General features: G+C 36.9%; 1 protein-coding gene across 1 annotated transcript in view; it reads left to right on the top strand.

The window, feature by feature from the left end:
• RYR2 (ryanodine receptor 2) overlaps positions 1 to 16205 on the top strand; it is a 685578-nt gene extending 669373 nt beyond the window's left edge. Inside the window, exons 101-105 of the mRNA XM_049789034.1 lie at positions 7725 to 7881; positions 9614 to 9678; positions 12456 to 12558; positions 13781 to 13830; positions 14653 to 16205. Of these exons, the coding sequence (XP_049644991.1) occupies positions 7725 to 7881; positions 9614 to 9678; positions 12456 to 12558; positions 13781 to 13830; positions 14653 to 14748 (471 nt within the window). The 3' untranslated portion in view covers positions 14749 to 16205. The remainder of the gene's footprint in view (positions 1 to 7724; positions 7882 to 9613; positions 9679 to 12455; positions 12559 to 13780; positions 13831 to 14652) is intronic.
• The last annotated feature ends 1714 nt before the right edge of the window (positions 16206 to 17919 follow it).

Below are 17919 nucleotides of genomic sequence, written 5' to 3'. Positions count from 1 at the left end.
TTAAGATTTCCCAATGTTTGTAAAACCTGGCACCTTCTTTCCTCAATTCTCAGATTCTCTGAACAAAACCTATCCTTTTGTATCCCAGAATTACTTATTTGCTTTCTTTGACTCCTCTCATCAGATTTAATCTGATTCTCTGAATAGGAATGTGGATAAAAAGATTTACATATTCAGGAACAGAATGATCATTTGACAGCTGAAAACCTGATAGCCTCACATTCAGGGGTGCTTGTCACCTGATATTCTACTAAAGCAGCCATCTATTATTTTCAGGGTTAACCAGATAATGAAAGGTAAGATTGGGAAAATTAAATTTGAAATCCTGCAGATGGGTTTGCTCAAGTTCTCTATTAAACTTGCATTCTTTTCTTCTTACCCTCCCCACACCATTCCAAGTAAGTGTCATTCAATAAAAAGAATTTTGTTTCACTAAAATAAAATAAAATACTGCAGATAAACTACGCATTTATTAATTTTAAATATGATACTCTGTTGAGATTAAAATATCAAATTTACAAAAGTCCACAAATCTTTTCAGCATCCCCATTGATCTGTTATTTAAATATGGTGGATCCCGCCCACAAAAAAGGTTAAAGCTGGTGTGGAAATGCAGCTTAGAAGGTCCCAGGGTCCTATGGATAGCACAGCAGTAGGGCGTTTGCCTTGCACACAAACAACAGACAGATGGCGGTTCAAATCCCAGCATCCCATATGGCTTCCCGAGCCTGCCAGGGGTGATTTCTGAGCACAGAGCCAGGATTAATCCCTGAGCACCATTGGTGTAATTCCCCCCCCCCCAAAAAAAAAAAAGTTAAAAAAAAAAAAGAAGAAGTAAGGTCCTGTAGTTTTTTTTTTATATTTTAAGAGGCTACATCCAGGTGTCTTAGGACTTACTTTTGGCTCTATGCTTAGGGAACACATTTAGTCATGTTTGGGGGACAATATGCAGTGCTAGGGATGAAACCCAGATAGATTACTATACAGTCTTTCTGGCCCCCCAGGTCTTGTTTTTGATTGTAGCAGAATTTATGACTACCTCCAGGATTATGGTTGGAGAACCATATGATCCTGGATATTGAATTTAGAATTCCCTTAATAATAATATTTAGTTTTTTCAGTCATCTCTGTGCATTTTTCTATCCCCAAATGATAAGGGCTATCATTGACATTCTCTTTAAGTTTATACATCTAGGGACCAAAAGTGAGTTATTTTATTTTCTTAAGGCCCTTAGTATTCCTAAGAGATGAATTATGATATGAATCAGAATACCAGCATCTTATTCATTTTACTAACTTTATGCAACAACTAGACACATTCTCTTCCTTTCTCTATAGAACAACTCTTTGTGTGAAGTTATGTCCACAAGTTTTAGACAGTAAACATTGCCAAAAGGAATTAGCTATGTGATCTTATATTCATATATTTTAAAAGTCAGAGTTTGAAGAGATAGGGCACTCTAGGACTGAGAATTGCATGTTGAAATGGTATAGAAACCAAAAGGGCCGGAATTTAAGATGAGACCTTTGGTTCCAATTATTTACTTTCTAATTGGAAACCTAGCCCAATGACAGTGCTCCAAAATGACCTAAGTATGATTATATATAAAAAGGATAGCATATTGGAGTACATTAAAAATTATTAGAGGGGCCAGAGAGATAGCATGGAGGTAGGGTGTTTGCTTTGCATGCAGAAGGATGGTGGTTCAAATCCCAGCATCCCATATGGTCCCCGAGCCTGCCAGGAGTGATTTCTGAGTGTAGAGCCAGGAGTATCCCCTGAGCACTGCCAGATGTGACCCAAAAAAATTATTAGAATGCTGAATAATAACTATCTATTTTCTGTGCATATATAAAGACAAAAATGGCATACAAATGTCTCTATCTTGATTAAATAAAAAAGATGTGCTTGCGCCAGACAGGTCTTCGGGGCCACGCCTGATAAATCGGGCCCTGGGGGAAGGGTAGGGGAGAGAAATTCCTCTCCTATGCATACACAAACTACAGAGGCAAGGGCTGCACCCAGAAGATGCCACAGGCCAGTTCTTCTGTTTCTCTTCAGCTGGTATGTTGGGGGCTCTGGCCAGGACAGCTAGCCATAGGCCCCCTGGGTTAACCACTTAGTCCAGGGGACTGAGATCCCCCTCATGCCAGACTGGTCTTCAGGGCCACGCCTGGTATATCGGGCCATGGGGGGAGGATGTGGGAGAGAAATTCCTCTCCTATGCATACTGGACCCCATTCAGGAGTTCTTTTCTTACTAGTACTCATTTTCAAAAGTGCGGCAAATGCGCCCGCGTGACATATACTTTTTAACAACACCAAAAAATATTCTTAATTCTCGACTGTTTTTAGGAAAAAAATATGAATTCCCTAGATTTGGAGGATAATATTCAAATAGGTCTCTAAAATCAGTGTATATGTAGACGTAACTTCTTATACAGTGGTCCTCTCTGACTGCCAAGCCTAATCCATAAACAATTGATCTATAAAATGTATTTAACTCCTCTGATATATTTCCCCTCCCCCACACCAGTATCCCTTCTACTCCCTCTTCTCCCAATCCGGATTTGTTATCTTCCCCTTAATTAACCCTGTTTACCCTCAGTTCTTTAATTTGTTAGGCACCAAGACTGACCTCCTGCCCCAACAGATTCTGCCCTTTCACACACCCCTACAAAGCTCATTATTACTCCTTAACTCTCTCACCCCTAACCATCAGTACCCCACATTTACCCTTTGTAACTTCAGTACTATATAGTCCTAAACACAGACCAAAGTCATGTATTGGATTTAACAATCCCCAATTATTTCAAAAGACATAAAATGGACATATCTGTCTTTTGAATATTTATGTGTATTTTCTTTAACAGTATAACACTTTCTAAATATTCTTTTACCGTAACGATTCTACCCACTGTTGATCTTGTCTTCTCTTTGTGAGCTGTTCAATAAGGAATTTTGGTGGAAGAGTCCCTCAATTTAATGCTCATGATTGAACCATGTCATGGGGATTATTGGACTTGTTCTTATGGCCCCTATATGTGCCAATAACACCACGTGGCATTGTTCCTTGTTTGCACAGGCACATTAAAATGGGAAAATACTTTACATACAAATAAGTTCTTATCTAATAGAGATTGGAACACACAGATCTCATAGTGCAATGAGACTTTATGCCCTGAACATTGATATAATGACCTGGCACAGGCCTCAGAAGAATGGGCATCCTCCATTCACCCCTGAACCAGGGAAGCTATCTACGAAACATCCAAGGTTTTTTTTATAACAACACCTGGAAGCAATCCTCTACCAGGGAAGACCCTACCATGGCTCTGACATCAACCTGCTCAAAAGAGACTTCCCTTAACACTAAGAAGACTTGACAACAACAACAACCTGCTTACAGGACAGGGTTCTCTGCATTGCCCTTTAATTGTGAGGTGAAATGAGAGGATGCTCTTCACCATCCTGACTGCAATGTAGGATATGCAGATTCCAGGATCTTTAATACAGAAACATGATACCAACAACAGAGACTGTGTGAAAAATAAAAGTATTGGAACTACAGACAATGACCTAGATTGGACAACCTAGTTTGCCTGGAGCCTAGAGTTGGTCTTATGCCAGGAAACCTCAGGGGTAGGGTCTCCTTGTATTTAGGCCAAGGATTTCCTTTCCATGTCCCTCATATTTTGTGAGCCTATGCAAACAATATTTGCCACTCTAACACCGTTTTTACTGTGCTCCTTTGACTCTAATCCTTAAGAAAAACAAGCCACTTGTACTTTTGAGGTTAACTTAAACTAATATGCATGTGAATGGAAATGTAAAAAAGTACTTTGCCTTCAATGTTTAAGGAGTTACATAAGTTTTATGTCTTTAGATTGCTTTGTGTACTGCTAAGAAATATTATGTACTACAATCTGGGGACTTTAGGGACAAAGTAATTGTACATGGGCTATTTTATTTTTCTTAATGTTCTTTGGCTGAAAGTTCGAAGTTAAGAAGTTAAGATATCATCAATGGGACTACTGAGAATTTGGTTTATGGGTGATTGTCCTTTCACTGTAACTTTACCTTGTCCTCTTTCTTTGCATCTTTGTTCTCATAATGAAAAATAAAAAATTAATAAAAAAAAAAAGATGTGCATGGTAAAAACAATTTCAACAGCAATATATACTGAATGTGAAGTCTCTTCTTCCCATAGCCTACTGTTGACACTTTCAAGCAGTGCTTTACTAAGAGTTTACGAAATTAATGCTGAGCCTAGAGTGATAGTATAGATTATACTTGCATCCTGCCAACAGCAATTCAACTTCTAGGCACTGCATATGTTCCCCCAAACATGACCAAGTGTGACCTCCAAAACTAAAAATAGAGGCCAGAGAGATAGCATGGAAGTAAGGCATTTGCCTTTCATGCAGAAGGTCATTGGTTTGAATCCGGCATTCCATATGGTTCCCCGAGCCTGCCAGGAGTGATTTCTGAGTATGAAGCCAGGAGTAACCCCTGAGCACTGCCAGGTGTGACCCCCAAAACCAAAAACCAAAAAAAACCCACTAAACTAAAAATAAAATGAATTTGTGTATTAATAAAGGGTTAATTAATATTTTAAAGTGATGATGTTCATATTTTTATTACAATATTCAGTAAGTAGCACCAGAATAGCAAATGATGAAGCTTCCACTCAGAACTAGGTTCCACTAGTCCAGTGAAACATTAGAAAAAAGGACTTTCCTGGCCCCTCTCTGAGGAGTCACCTGGCAAATGGACAGTTAGTTCTGAGGTAGACAATGACAGAGCAGCCTCATGGCATCTGCTTACTATATACCAGACTTACAAACCTCATTACTTTACTTTGTTTTTTGTTCCCCATGTCCCTGTCTCCCTTAGTTTTGTGGTGGTTGTTGGCATAGATAACACTTGCATAGTCTGTGTTGTTCACCCACTCAACCAAAGTGCTCCCTGAGATTTTTGTACTTTTACTTTCTTCAGTTTTAGTGTTTATACACATGGTGGTCATAGTCACGGGTCACAATCTTAGGTGAGATCACAACTTTGGTTGTGCTACTCACCAGGAAATTGCTGCATTGTTCACATACATGCTCACCAAAGGTCACACTGGCTGTTTCTACACACAGGATTTTAATTGGAATGTGTGTGTGTGTGTATGTGTGTGTGTGTGTGTGTGTGTGTGTGTGTGTGTGTTAGAGCAAAGAGGGAGCTGTCACATTATTTCTTGTAGTATTCACACATGTTTGGCAGTGACATGGCCCAAACTTCTTCTGTAAGTGACACAATCTTTGATCAATTCTGTTCTTTCAAAGTCTAGGCGTATAACTTAAGAAACATTTTTTGTTCTTTCTACATGCATGCTACATATTGATGTATACTGTTTTTTGAACTGTGAGCATTTTTGTTGATTATTCTTTGTGCTTGTTAAAGTGCTATAAGATTGTAATATTTATAGGTTTAGAAAGTGAGGTCCCACAAGACAATGATGTTTAGTTAGTCTTAACTTTCACTCCTCTTTCATCCTAGAAGGAACACGTATGAATTTTTCATGCATTGAACATTATCTTAAACACTCAAGATAAATCAGTAACCAAAGTAATACTGCTCAGGATAGAACTAATCTGGGTAAAGTGAAACTGAATTAAAACATATCAAATAAAAATAAATTGAAGTTTTAAGTCCAGAATTCAGAAAATAGCCCTAAGGTATAAATAGAAAAATATTTTAAATAATTGGCATAATAAAGATAATTACTTAAGAAACCTGGAAAGCTCTTTTAGCCAGCAAACTAAAATAACAACAATAACAAAAGTCTAAAAACCTAATCGCAGAGCAGTAACACAGCAAATAGGACATTTGCTTTGCACATTGACCCCCCAGCATCCTGTATGGTCCCCCGAGCCTGCCAGGACCTATTTCTGAGCACACAGCCAAGAGTAACCCCTGAACCCTGCTGAGTGTAGCCCCAAACTAAACCAAAACAACATAACAAAAAAAAACTAGTTGCAGGTCAGTGAAATTGAAACATTTTTATTGAAAATGAGACATTTTCATTGAAAATGAAAAATATTTATATATGTTAGAATTGAACAAGGGATCTGAGAGTAAATTGCCATAAATGTAGTAATGAACCAGGAACAAGAAGTAATAGATGAGATGAATAAATAGATCTTTGTTTCCAAAATAATGGCAGAAACAAATAAATGAGTTCTAACTGATGGGTGAATCAGTAGACTCCATCAGCATGACTGGACCCATTCATTTTAAAGAGATCTCATGGAGAAAGGTTTATTCTTTATCTTCTCTGGGACTTTAATAATGATAGATCATTATAATAGAGGATATTACAAGAGAAGGAGAATATACAGACAAAAATCTGGAAGTAGGAAACATTTATTTGGAGGAGACATAGGTGGAGTGGAGCGTGTTTTGGGAACATTTAGCTATCAACTTAGGTGAAGTTTGGCTAAATTAGAGAACCTGAGTTGGAAATATGGACTGATTCCAAAGACAGTTAAAACTGATGACTTACTCTGTGACTGTCAACTAGTGATTATTTTTCTACCTAGGGGACATTTGGCAATATCTGCAGACAATTTTGGTCTTCTATAGGGTGGAGTGCTATTGGCATATAGTTAATAGAAGCGGGGAAGTTCTTCTAAAATATCCCATAGTGCACAGGATGAACCCACAGCTGGAATTATGCAGTACCAAATGTCAGCCTGAGAACTGCCCAAATAGTCTATCTCTGAACACTTTTCTTCAGTGGCCATTTGTAGCTGTATTTATCACTGATTGCGATTTTTTAGGATTCCGGTGAGGAACTAATACTTTCTCACTCCCTCTTCCTTCTTTATTCTAAATGTTAAAGTAGAAAAGAAACATTTTATAGGTTTCACATATTATAGCACTAGGGCATCCTAGGGAATAGAGGCTACCAAGGTTACCTTGTTATGCTGAGGATTATACTCAAAACTACATATGTGTTACAGGCATGAACTCTCACTTAAGCTATCTGCCCTGCCATAGGGAAAGGTGAGCTATTTTAGCAAAATCCTTCTATGATTATGACAGAAGGATGATTCTTTTGTTTTGTTTTGTTTTGTTTTGTTTTGGGGCCACACCTGGCAGTGCTCAGGGTTACTCTTGACTGTTTGCTCAGAAATAGCTCCTAGCAGGCACGGGGGACCATATGGGACACCGGGATTCGAACCAACCACCTTTGGTCCTGGATCGGCTGCTTGCAAGGCAAACGCCGCTGTGCTATCTCTCCGGGCCCAAAAGGGTGATTCTTATTACGTCTGTTTTTCTAGTTTAATTCCTAAAATTCCATTTTGTTATATGTTGGGCTTTTACTTCCCTTACCCTGTGTCTGTGCTCAAAACATTGACCAATGTAATTAAATGTAATTGAGTGCAATTTAATGTATTATTAAGATGAATTTCCTTTTGCCAGATGCTAGCGAGATATTTCTTATTTTCTGAACAAAATAAAGTGCTAAGCAGAGTATGCAGTTTGTTTAAAAGATAGTTGAGTTGATATCACAATGACAAATACTATTAACAAGAAAAGGCAATGTGAATTTAAATATTCTCACCATTTACAGTGGAGGATTTGGAACTAGAGTGAGATCTTCAGGTTTGTTAAATGTGAGCATTTGAAAGTCTTTTAGGAAGTGACACTATTTCTCTCTCTCTCTCATCTAGTGCTATATGTTCCACATGTATGTTGGGGTACGTGCTGGAGGGGGTATTGGTGATGAAATTGAAGATCCAGCTGGTGATGAGTATGAGATTTATAGAATCATCTTTGACATCACCTTCTTCTTCTTTGTAATTGTCATTCTCTTGGCCATAATACAAGGTAAGGCTCATCCTCACAAAACCTCACGAGAAGCAAGAATTTGAGTCACATTCTAATGTTAACATAGCATTAACGCTACAAAAAGAATGCCCTAATTTCTGTAATAGTAGAACATAACAATTTTCTCAGGATTTCTTCATATGAAAATTTAGAAAGAAAGACAAAACAGCATATATCTGGGTGAAGGGACGATAGATTTATTTGGCTTTGGTTTTGTGGGTTTTTGTTTTGTTTTGAGTTCACACCTGATGATCCTTACTTCTGACTCTGCCGGAGGGATCACTGCTGGAGGGGCTAAGGGGTTCATATAGAGTGCCAGGAATTGAATTTGTGTCATACATGTAAGACAAGTGTCCTACCCACTGCACTATCGCACTGCCCCATTGACCTTCCTTTAAATAACTTAATGAAAAAAGCGTTTTCTAAAGTTTGATTTCTAGTCCTGACACTTATAAAAGTTTGGATTGGCAAACCTTTTAACCTCTTTGCTTCTATTAAAGGAAAATTGTAGTGAAAAGTAAAATGACTCATGGTATTTTTTTTTTATCAACTTTTACTTGTTTCCAACCTTGAAACAAACTTCTATAAATGTGATCTCATCCCCTCAGTCCTGCAGGCATAAAATGATAGTTTAAAGCTAAATATATGAACACATTTAAAGAATTTCTGAGTTATTGTTTATGCATTTATGTAAGATAACAAAGATGTGTTTAATAAATGGGAAAGTCATGAAACATTTGGAAGAAACTGCAACCAGCAATTCACAGGACAGGGAAAGGGGACCAAAATTAAAGAAGATGATGTGGCTATTTGATTGTTGGACAGAGACATATAATAACATTGGGCAAAGTAGACTCACTAGAAGCTAGTAAAATAACAATATGAGGCAAGTTTTTTATTAATTATAAAATTAATAGTGGAGTTTTTTGTATCAGAAAATTTCTATTGCTCTCTCTTAGTATGAAATAGGTATTAACACAGAATTCATATCAATCAAGTTTAACTAAACATTTTTTTACCCTGTAATTTCATTTGAAACTTATTAGGCACTATGAACCCAATAATTTAATGTGATTTGGTGTGTCTGTGTGTGTGTTTATTTTTGATAGGGCTGTTGGTGAATAGTTTCACATCTGAGAATCTCAGGTTCTGTGTATTCAAGGCAAACACCTTGGAGCCAGAGCAATAGTACAGTGTATCACATGCTTGCCTTGCATATGGATGACTCTGATTTGGTCCCCTGCATAACATATGGTTCACAGAGCTGTGCTAGGATAGATCCCTGAATACGGAGCCAGAAGTAAGCTTTGAGCACTTTTGGGTATGCCCCACCCAAAGCCAAATAAATAAAGTCAAGCATCTTATGTCCTGTAATGTCTCTCCTACACCAGGAACTACATATTTTTCTATCCCTCTTCTCTGAATAGAAGTGTGCACTGTTGAAGGTTGTTGTACATTGTATGACTGTAACTCAATCATGAGCAATTTTATCTATAAAAAATTGAACAACCTTGCAACTATAGTATTTAAATTAAAAATGCTTAAGAAATAAGAGGCTACCTCTTCCTGTATTGAAATTATTAAGTGTGGGATCACAACTTTTCCCATGTTTGAAGCATTTCTCAACTAGGCTATTGGTTTTTCCTTTATTTATAAATGAGTTAAGTGGCTATGGATTACATTGCTATTATTAGGCTGCTAACAGTGAAATTGCATCTTTATTTAACCCAAGGTTTAATTATTGATGCTTTTGGAGAACTAAGAGATCAACAGGAACAGGTCAAAGAAGACATGGAGGTAATTATTTAAGTATCTATTTTTAATTCAGTTTTTGGTTTGGGAGTGTTTTTGTTTTTGTTTTCTATTATGGACAATTTGTGTCTTATCAAGGAATCATGAATGCAGAAGAAAGGGAAGAAGAGGACATAAACTGTTGCTTCGTTGGTCTGTCTTTGGTTTAGGCATCACTTATAACTAAACAGTGGGAAACTGGGATGGTGATGTAATTATGGTACCTTTCTTGGAGGAAGGCAGAACATATTCATTCAAAATGACAGATTCAATAACACATAAATAAACTGGTAATTACAGAGCAGTATAATGAGCCTTTGATTAGAGTAAACCCTGACCACTGAAATATTTTTTACTCTTGAATAATTAAAATGGTTTTAAAAGCAATAAAAGTTCTGGGAAGATAAGTAGGACAACTACCTTGCACACAGCCAACCCAGTTTTAATTTCTGGCACCCCATATAGTCCTCTTGGACTTCTGTGAGTGATGCCTGAGTTCATATCCAGAAATATTCCCTAAGCACAACTAGGTGTGGCCAAAAATTAGGTAGCTATTTAGATAGGTAGATAGATAGATAGATAGATAGATAGATAGATAGACAAATAGTTAATACATAGGTGAACAAATAGATAAAATAGATGATAGATAAATAGATGGATAGATTAATTAGATGGATGGATGGATGATAGATAGATAGAGCAGATAGATAAATGGTAGTAAGATTGAGGCCTGAGAATTACAGAGGTCTGGGTTTAAGAGTGAAGCAGCACATCCATTTAGACTATTCCTGTTCTTTCCCCACTGAAACATCTTTCCTTCCACATACATCTCCAGGTTAATATTCACATTAGAGAATTGTATGTAAAAACTTTTCTTGAAGCTTTAGTAGTTCAGGATGAAAAGTGGCATTCTAGTGATAGAATTAATTAACTTGAAACCTAATTAGACCTAATTAAAACCTCAATAACTCCTCTGAGAAATGCACTTGGTATCTTATTGGCTATGGGAAACAAGAGATTTTAACAAGACAGTGAATTCATAAACTATGGTTAATTAATAGATATTAAGAATACCATGGGCAGGGAAAGAGGTTACATCATTTTTTTGTGACAGGTTTAAAAGTTATCCTGAGACTGCAGAAACCTCATAGATCCAAGCCTTACTTTGGAGTCAGAATGCAAATGTTTTTGATGATTAGTCAAAATCAGAGGATGAAAAGTTTGAAATAATTAGAGATGATACCTAGGTTTATAAAATGAACCAGGCTTTGGTGCTTAGGGTTAAACCTAGGTCTCATTATGCAAAGTTAATCCATAACAGAGCCAAATTTGTGTGATTGTGTGTGTGTGTGTGTGTGTGTGTATGTGTGTGTGTAGGGTGTGTGTGTGTTGCTTAAGGTTAAACCTAGGTCTCATTATGCAAAGTTATCTCCATCCCAGAATAGGACTTCTCAAGCTTTCTACTCAAGAGACTTTTTCACTGAAAAATTTTTATGAGATTATGAATATATAGATATTCAGACAAAAATAATTTGCAAAGGGGCTGGAGTAATAGCACTGCTCTAGAGCATTTGCCTTGCATGAGGACAACCCCAGATGGACTCTGATTCAGTTCCCCTCATCCCATATGGTTCTCTGAGCCTGCCAGAAGAGACTCTGAGCACAGACTCTGAGTAACTCCTGAGCCCCGCTGGGTGTGACCCCCCAAAAAAAAAACCCAAAAAAACAAAAAGCATGATTTGCAAAGTAAATACTTACCGATAATATATCATAAACAAATCTTTCCAATTTTTGTTACCCATATATTCTGTGAACTGGCCACAGGTTTGGAAGCTAGGACATAGAGTAAGAGAAGCTTCATAGTCAAGGCTGTTAAATTTGAGGCAATTTCATTTTGTCAATGATAATAATATAAAGACCCAGTTGTTGAATAGAGCCTATTTTTTCGTTTGATCATCAAGGTAGAGAAAAATTCATAATTTTGAATACAAATATGTCTCAATTATATGAAAGCTTCTGATTTGCAGATGAGTTGTCTGGAATCACATGGGGACAGTATTTAATAAATTCATTTGAGTCAATACATAAAAAACATTCTAACAATAAAAAAGGAGGTTGTGCTTTTTCCCTGGGTTTTGTGGACCAGGCCTGCAGATGGAAGACCAAAGTAGATACTACTGACTGTGTTGTATAGATTAATACTAAGAGAAATGTTGGAGACCCAAAGTATCTCATTTTTAGAACAAATAGAATCTCAAAATATATCTTCTTGCTTATTCTGTGCCTGGCACAGAGCCTCGAATATGGCAGACACTCTATGAATTACTAACTGATGAGAATGCACATGGCATTTTGATTTGGTTATCCCCAGAGTAAAACTCATCTGTATTCTCTCCCCAAGCTCACCATAGAGTATTCAGGTAGGAACCAAGTTTGGGTTCCAGTGGAGAAGACATCTATTATTTTAGTTTAGTCAATGCTCTGAACAAGAATGATCCTTAAGACTAAACACTACAGATTCAATACCATAAGAAAAAGACATTGCTTTTCAAGCATGCCCCTACATTTTTCTTTCTGCCATGCATATTTCTTGCTGATTACATATATGCTACGAAGAACTAATAGCAAAATTGAGTGGGGAATAACAGTTTAATTGATGTTTACTGGCACAGCCACCAATTTATCTATGTCAACCAAAACGAGTGACTTATATGAATTAATTTTTTCCTTTTGTCTTGCTTTTTCAAACTCTAACATTTCAATATTTTTTCATTTTCTTCTAGACCAAGTGCTTCATCTGTGGAATAGGCAACGATTACTTCGATACAGTGCCTCATGGCTTTGAAACTCACACTTTACAGGAGCACAACTTGGCTAATTACCTGTGAGTGTTTTTAGAGAAGACTCTCCCTCTAGCCCAGCCATTTACAACCCTCTATTTCTGCAAGCTTGAGAAACAGAGAAGAGGATCAGTCTCTTTGTCTTGATAATAAAGCTGAGGTTTCATTCATAGACTTCTTCCAGAGAAAGACACAGCAAGTTTGTTTTCCTTTTCTGAGGTGTATGATGATTTGAGTGAAAGTTACAGCACTTCACTTGATTGATACCTTATAGAACATATATTGGAGAGAATGCAGCCAACCAGATTTAGATCACCAACACTTCAGATGGTTCCCCCCAGGCTCATAGGAGTTATCTATGACACCACCAAAGGTCTACCCATTACTAGACTCTTAAAAATAATAGAAAATATTGTTACTTGGGATTAGCCCCAAAACAGCAGTTGGTAAAATCTTTCCTTACTTTTCTGATCTCAATATAATACTAAAGCAGATTAAAAAAATAGTATGATAGATGACAAATGTTTTGAGCTATGGAATCCATAGATATGCGGAATAAATAAGTTATTTAACCTTTATAATTCTTTATTCCAAATTGGGGGATTGTAAGTCCTATTGTGAATAAGTATGGACACAGTTGTAGTCTGTATAGACCAGTTCCAAAAGAATTGTAATTTGATCACCACATACATTTAATTCCACAGGGAAAAAAAATATTTTAGGGGCCGGGCGGTGGCGCTGGAGGTAAGGTGCCTGCCTTGCCTGCGCTTAGCCTAGGACGGACTGCGGTTCGATCCCCCGGCGTCCCATTTTGGTCCCCCAAGCCAGGAGCGACTTCTGAGCATATAGCAGGAGTAACCCCTGAGCATCACCGGGGTGTTTGTGGCCCAAAAAACCAAAAAAAAATATTTTAAAAGAAGCTTAAGATTTGTTGGGGCCGGGAAGGTGGCGCTAGAGGTAAGGTGTCTGCCTTGCAAGCGCTAGCCAAGGAAGGACTGTGGTTGGATCCCCCGGTGTCCCATATGGTCCCCCAAGCCAGGGGCGATTTCTGAGCACATAGCCAGGAGTAACCCCCTGAGCATCAAACGGGTGTGGCCCAAAAACAAAAAAAAAAAAAAAAAAAAAAAAAAGATTTGTGTGTCTATGGTATATTTGTCTTACTGTTCTAATTAATGATTTTGCTTTGCTGACAGTATGATAGAGCAAGTCTCAGAAGTTCCTGTTAATGCTGACATTTTAATATAATCCCATTTATATATCCATAGGTTTTTTTCTGATGTATCTTATAAATAAAGATGAAACAGAACACACAGGACAGGTAGGTAAACAATTATGATGTGGCATTTTTTAAAGAACCTCTGAATATTGGAACAAAATGTGAGTGTTAAAAAATTAAAAGCAGAATTACTTTTTAGCACAGTAGCTAAAACATATTAATAAACAGTTTTTTCAGGATGAGTACAAAGATTAGCTTCTCAAAAAATATAAATTGTGGTTGCACACAAGATTTTTGTTATGAGTTTAAAATAATGAGTTCATATTTTGGGCATTATAATGTGTTTGTTTGCTTAATCAGATATCAGATGATTTCAAATAAACTTCAAGCCTATGGTCAGTTTAAAAATGCTGGATAAATGATGTGCAAAGATCAACTATATGATGTTGAATAGAAACTGATCTTTCAATGTAACATATACAGATACAAAATTATAATAAATATATACTACAAATAATATTTATATCTTTGCTAGGGCCAGAGCAGTGGCACAGGGCACAAAGGCCTTGCATACCAGCCTAGGATGGATTGCAGTTTGGTCCACCGGCATCCCATATGGTCCCCCAAGCCTGGAGCTATTTCTGAGCACATAGCCAGGAGTAACCTCTGAGCATCACAAGGGTGACCAAAAAAAAAAAAAAAAAAAAAAACAAATATTTATACCTTTGTTATATTATAGTCAGGTTAAAGATATTTATTATGAGAAATAGTCAAGACTGGTATAGATAGAAACTAAATGAATTTGTATTTTCATTTACATATAAAGGGATAAACTACAGCTGTTCTCACTTAAATTTTCTGTTAACGCAAATTGGAGGTGGGGGGAATACAACATTTTAATAGATTTCTTTTATTTTTTTGCAGGAATCTTATGTCTGGAAAATGTATCAAGAACGGTGTTGGGAATTTTTCCCAGCAGGGGATTGTTTCAGGAAACAGTATGAAGATCAACTAAACTAGACTCAAACTCAGATCACCAATTTCTCCTCTTTTCTCTCTCCTTTGCTCACTCTTTCTCTCTTCTCTTTCCTTCTCTTATTGTCTTCTCCCTCCTCTCTCTCTCTCTCTCTCTCTCTCTCTCTCTCTCTCTCTCTCTCTCTCCCTTCAATTCCTCCTCCCTCTACTTTCTTGGACACATCCTACTGATTTCGTGAAGTGATGTGCTTTCTGTGAGCATTGAAGCTATGCTTCTACAGACCTGACTACCTGACTGCCCAGCTGTTTCTGCCCCCAATCCTGTGTAATTTCCCTTTGAGAATCAAGGATCTAAAGAATAATCTAAATTCATACACAGACAAATAGAAACTCTTCAAAGGAAACTTACACAAGGACCCTAGTATAAAACAGACCTTTCCTTCTAAGACTTCTGGAAGTTTCCTTGTGCTCCAGAACATTCACTGAGAAGTGTGGCAGCCATACTCATCGGCCTCTTTATTTCACCATCCTGAAAGGAAACTCTTGATTAATGGTCACAGAGCACTGTAGCACTTACTTACCACCCCAGAATCGCAGTGGACACCAGTTACGAAGGGAAATAGTGCCTTACTATATGTTGGGTTGAGCCTATGCAGAAGATATGTGCATGAAAAAAAATCATCTTTATTTCTTTATGTCTGCCCTTTTATTTTCTTAGCTAGATTGGTTTTGTGTGTGTGTGTGTGTGTGTTTTTTCTTTATTCTTCTTTTTGGTGGGGGAGGGTAAGGAAGGCAGTTTTTGTGCACCTTTTATAAAATAACAGGTGGCCTGTCTCAGGCCAAGAGGAGGCTTTTCTCATTCCGCTAAATTCACATTTACCCTCCCCATGTGCTCCTGCTCTTATTTTGGTAATGCTCTGATGCGACATTGCAACTTTATGAAATCTTTGTATGAAAACAAAAAAGACTGCAAAAAATACATTTTCAAAAGAAATAATTCATTGCATGTTTATTATGCAAGTTTAAATGAACCAAGAAAACCTTCCGAAGCAAGTTGATCAACGTGAGAGAACTTCATGATAATTATATTCATAGTACTAAAGTGTCGTGGGCTTAATTGTATATTTGGAGCCAGTGTCATCCACCAACAATGTGATACCTATGAACTTGACAGTAGTTTTGGGTTTTTCTCTTTTGTTTGGCCACCTGTGATCAGTCATTGATTAAGGACTTCTTGTCAGGCCATTTTTTTAATAACAAAGCTGAAGCAATATCCATTCAGGGATTTCATCAGTTGCATCAAAAAAAAAAACATGGATGTTATCAATCACTCCATTTTGAGTCCTTTTAATGTTAATGCTGCTCTTTACAATAAAAAAAAGTCAGATTCAGAATGGAGAGCAAGGTCATTTTGCAAACATTGGAGCTCTTTTATTACAATCTGCTTGTTAATTTTAGAATTGTAAAACTGCTCTGATTAAACTATTTAACTAACTTTTTCATTTTCTTTTGTCTCCATAACACATGATGAAAATACAATATTTTTAGGATGTGGGGTAATTCAAACACTATCTAGGTATTCTCACTCCAAAACACCAGATTTCTTCCTAGCTGAGCAAGCTCACTGCATTTATGACTATGGAATCTCAGTGTTATCAAGCAGCTTTTTTTTTAACTATGAATTACAAAGTTATAAAATAATATATCTCTGAGTTTTTAGGGGTTCCAATATTATCAAACAGTTGAATCATCTAGCCTTATCCATGTTATGTTACTATTAGGGTATAATCAGATTTCTTGAAATTTCCAATAACAGAAGATTCCTATCTCCCAAATTATTTATTTTTTATACAGATTTAAATTTAGAAAGCTACTCATTTCCCAGGGCAAATTCACTTACGCATAATAATAGGCACCCAATTTCTTTTATCTTACTATAAAATAATAGTTCCACTAGTAATTGGTATGTTAAAGAGTCAAAAGCAAATTAAGCAGTTTCTGTCTACAAGGGCTTTATTTTACTTATAAATTACGAACTATAGAGCCCAGAATGTGCATTTGTTTTTGGTGTCTTTTATATGTTTGGAAGAAGGAATTAGTTTGGCCACACCCTGAGGTCTGCCTGCAATGAATGCAATCTTATATTCTAAGATTTTGAATAAAATAAATCAGTTCTATTAAACAAAAGGCATGATCACCTTTGCTATGACCCTGCAGAAAAAAGCAGACATTGGAGAGGAATAAAGCAATATTTTTCAGGATATGAAATATGATAGATTTAGATTCTCTAAATCCAAATTGGAGATGAAATGAAACATCACAGTGAAAGGTGAGAAAACACATTTCTAGTAGCTCTCTGTTTTGCAGAATTTTGTAGTACCTCATGACTACTTGTTCCTTTTTTTTTATAGAGTCTTTGGAGATGACACAGGTGCTCAAAAGAAAAAGGGGGGACAGGAAGAAAATTTTCTAGTCAGAGCAATAGTGCAGTGGATAGGCCACTTGCCTTATACCTGAAACTTTCAAGAGTAATCCTGACTAAGTACAGAATCTGTAGTAAACCCTGAGTACCTTTGGGTGTAGCCACAAAAACAAAAATAGAAAAAGGAAAGTAAAAGAGAAAGAAAGAAAGAAAGAATTTTAGGAAGCAGTCTTCCACCAGTACACTTTGAGCATTGGTTGGTTGGAAGAACATGAAAGCATGGAGCAGAGCCTTAGCCAGGTATATTTACTAAGTTATACCTTTCTAATTTTGTTGTCCCAGTTACTGGAAGAGATCTCTTTTATCCCTTCTCACCATCATTTTTTTAAAAAAGGACTTTTCTTTATCGGTGATATTAATATTTGCAGAAGGTTGCATGGATCTCATACAAAAGTGAAATTCCATTTCTCTGATTAAATTTGGGGTTAGAGGGCTGAAATTCAAGAAGTGGAATACCTTTTGAAATATTAATGTATCAAACTTTTGCAAAGCATTTTAGGTAGCCACAATTCCAGTTTGACACTTCTATTTTTTGCCATTCCATTTCTTCTGGTCTCCTTTCATCTAAAAACATCTTTTGATCCTAAGCCATTTTAGAATTAAGGCCAAAGAACTAGCACTGCTGGTAAGGCACATAGCCAACCTGGGCTCAATCCTGGCACCACACATGTTCTCCTGAGCCTTACTAGGATTGATTCCTGAGCTATGAACCAACCAAGAGAAAGCCTGAGTAC

This window comes from Suncus etruscus, chromosome 15 (genome assembly GCF_024139225.1).
Source record: "Suncus etruscus isolate mSunEtr1 chromosome 15, mSunEtr1.pri.cur, whole genome shotgun sequence".
NCBI classification, from domain to species: Eukaryota; Metazoa; Chordata; class Mammalia; order Eulipotyphla; family Soricidae; genus Suncus; species Suncus etruscus.
The sequence above is the reverse complement of the archived record's forward strand: the minus strand, read 5'-3'. Positions and strand labels throughout refer to the sequence as shown.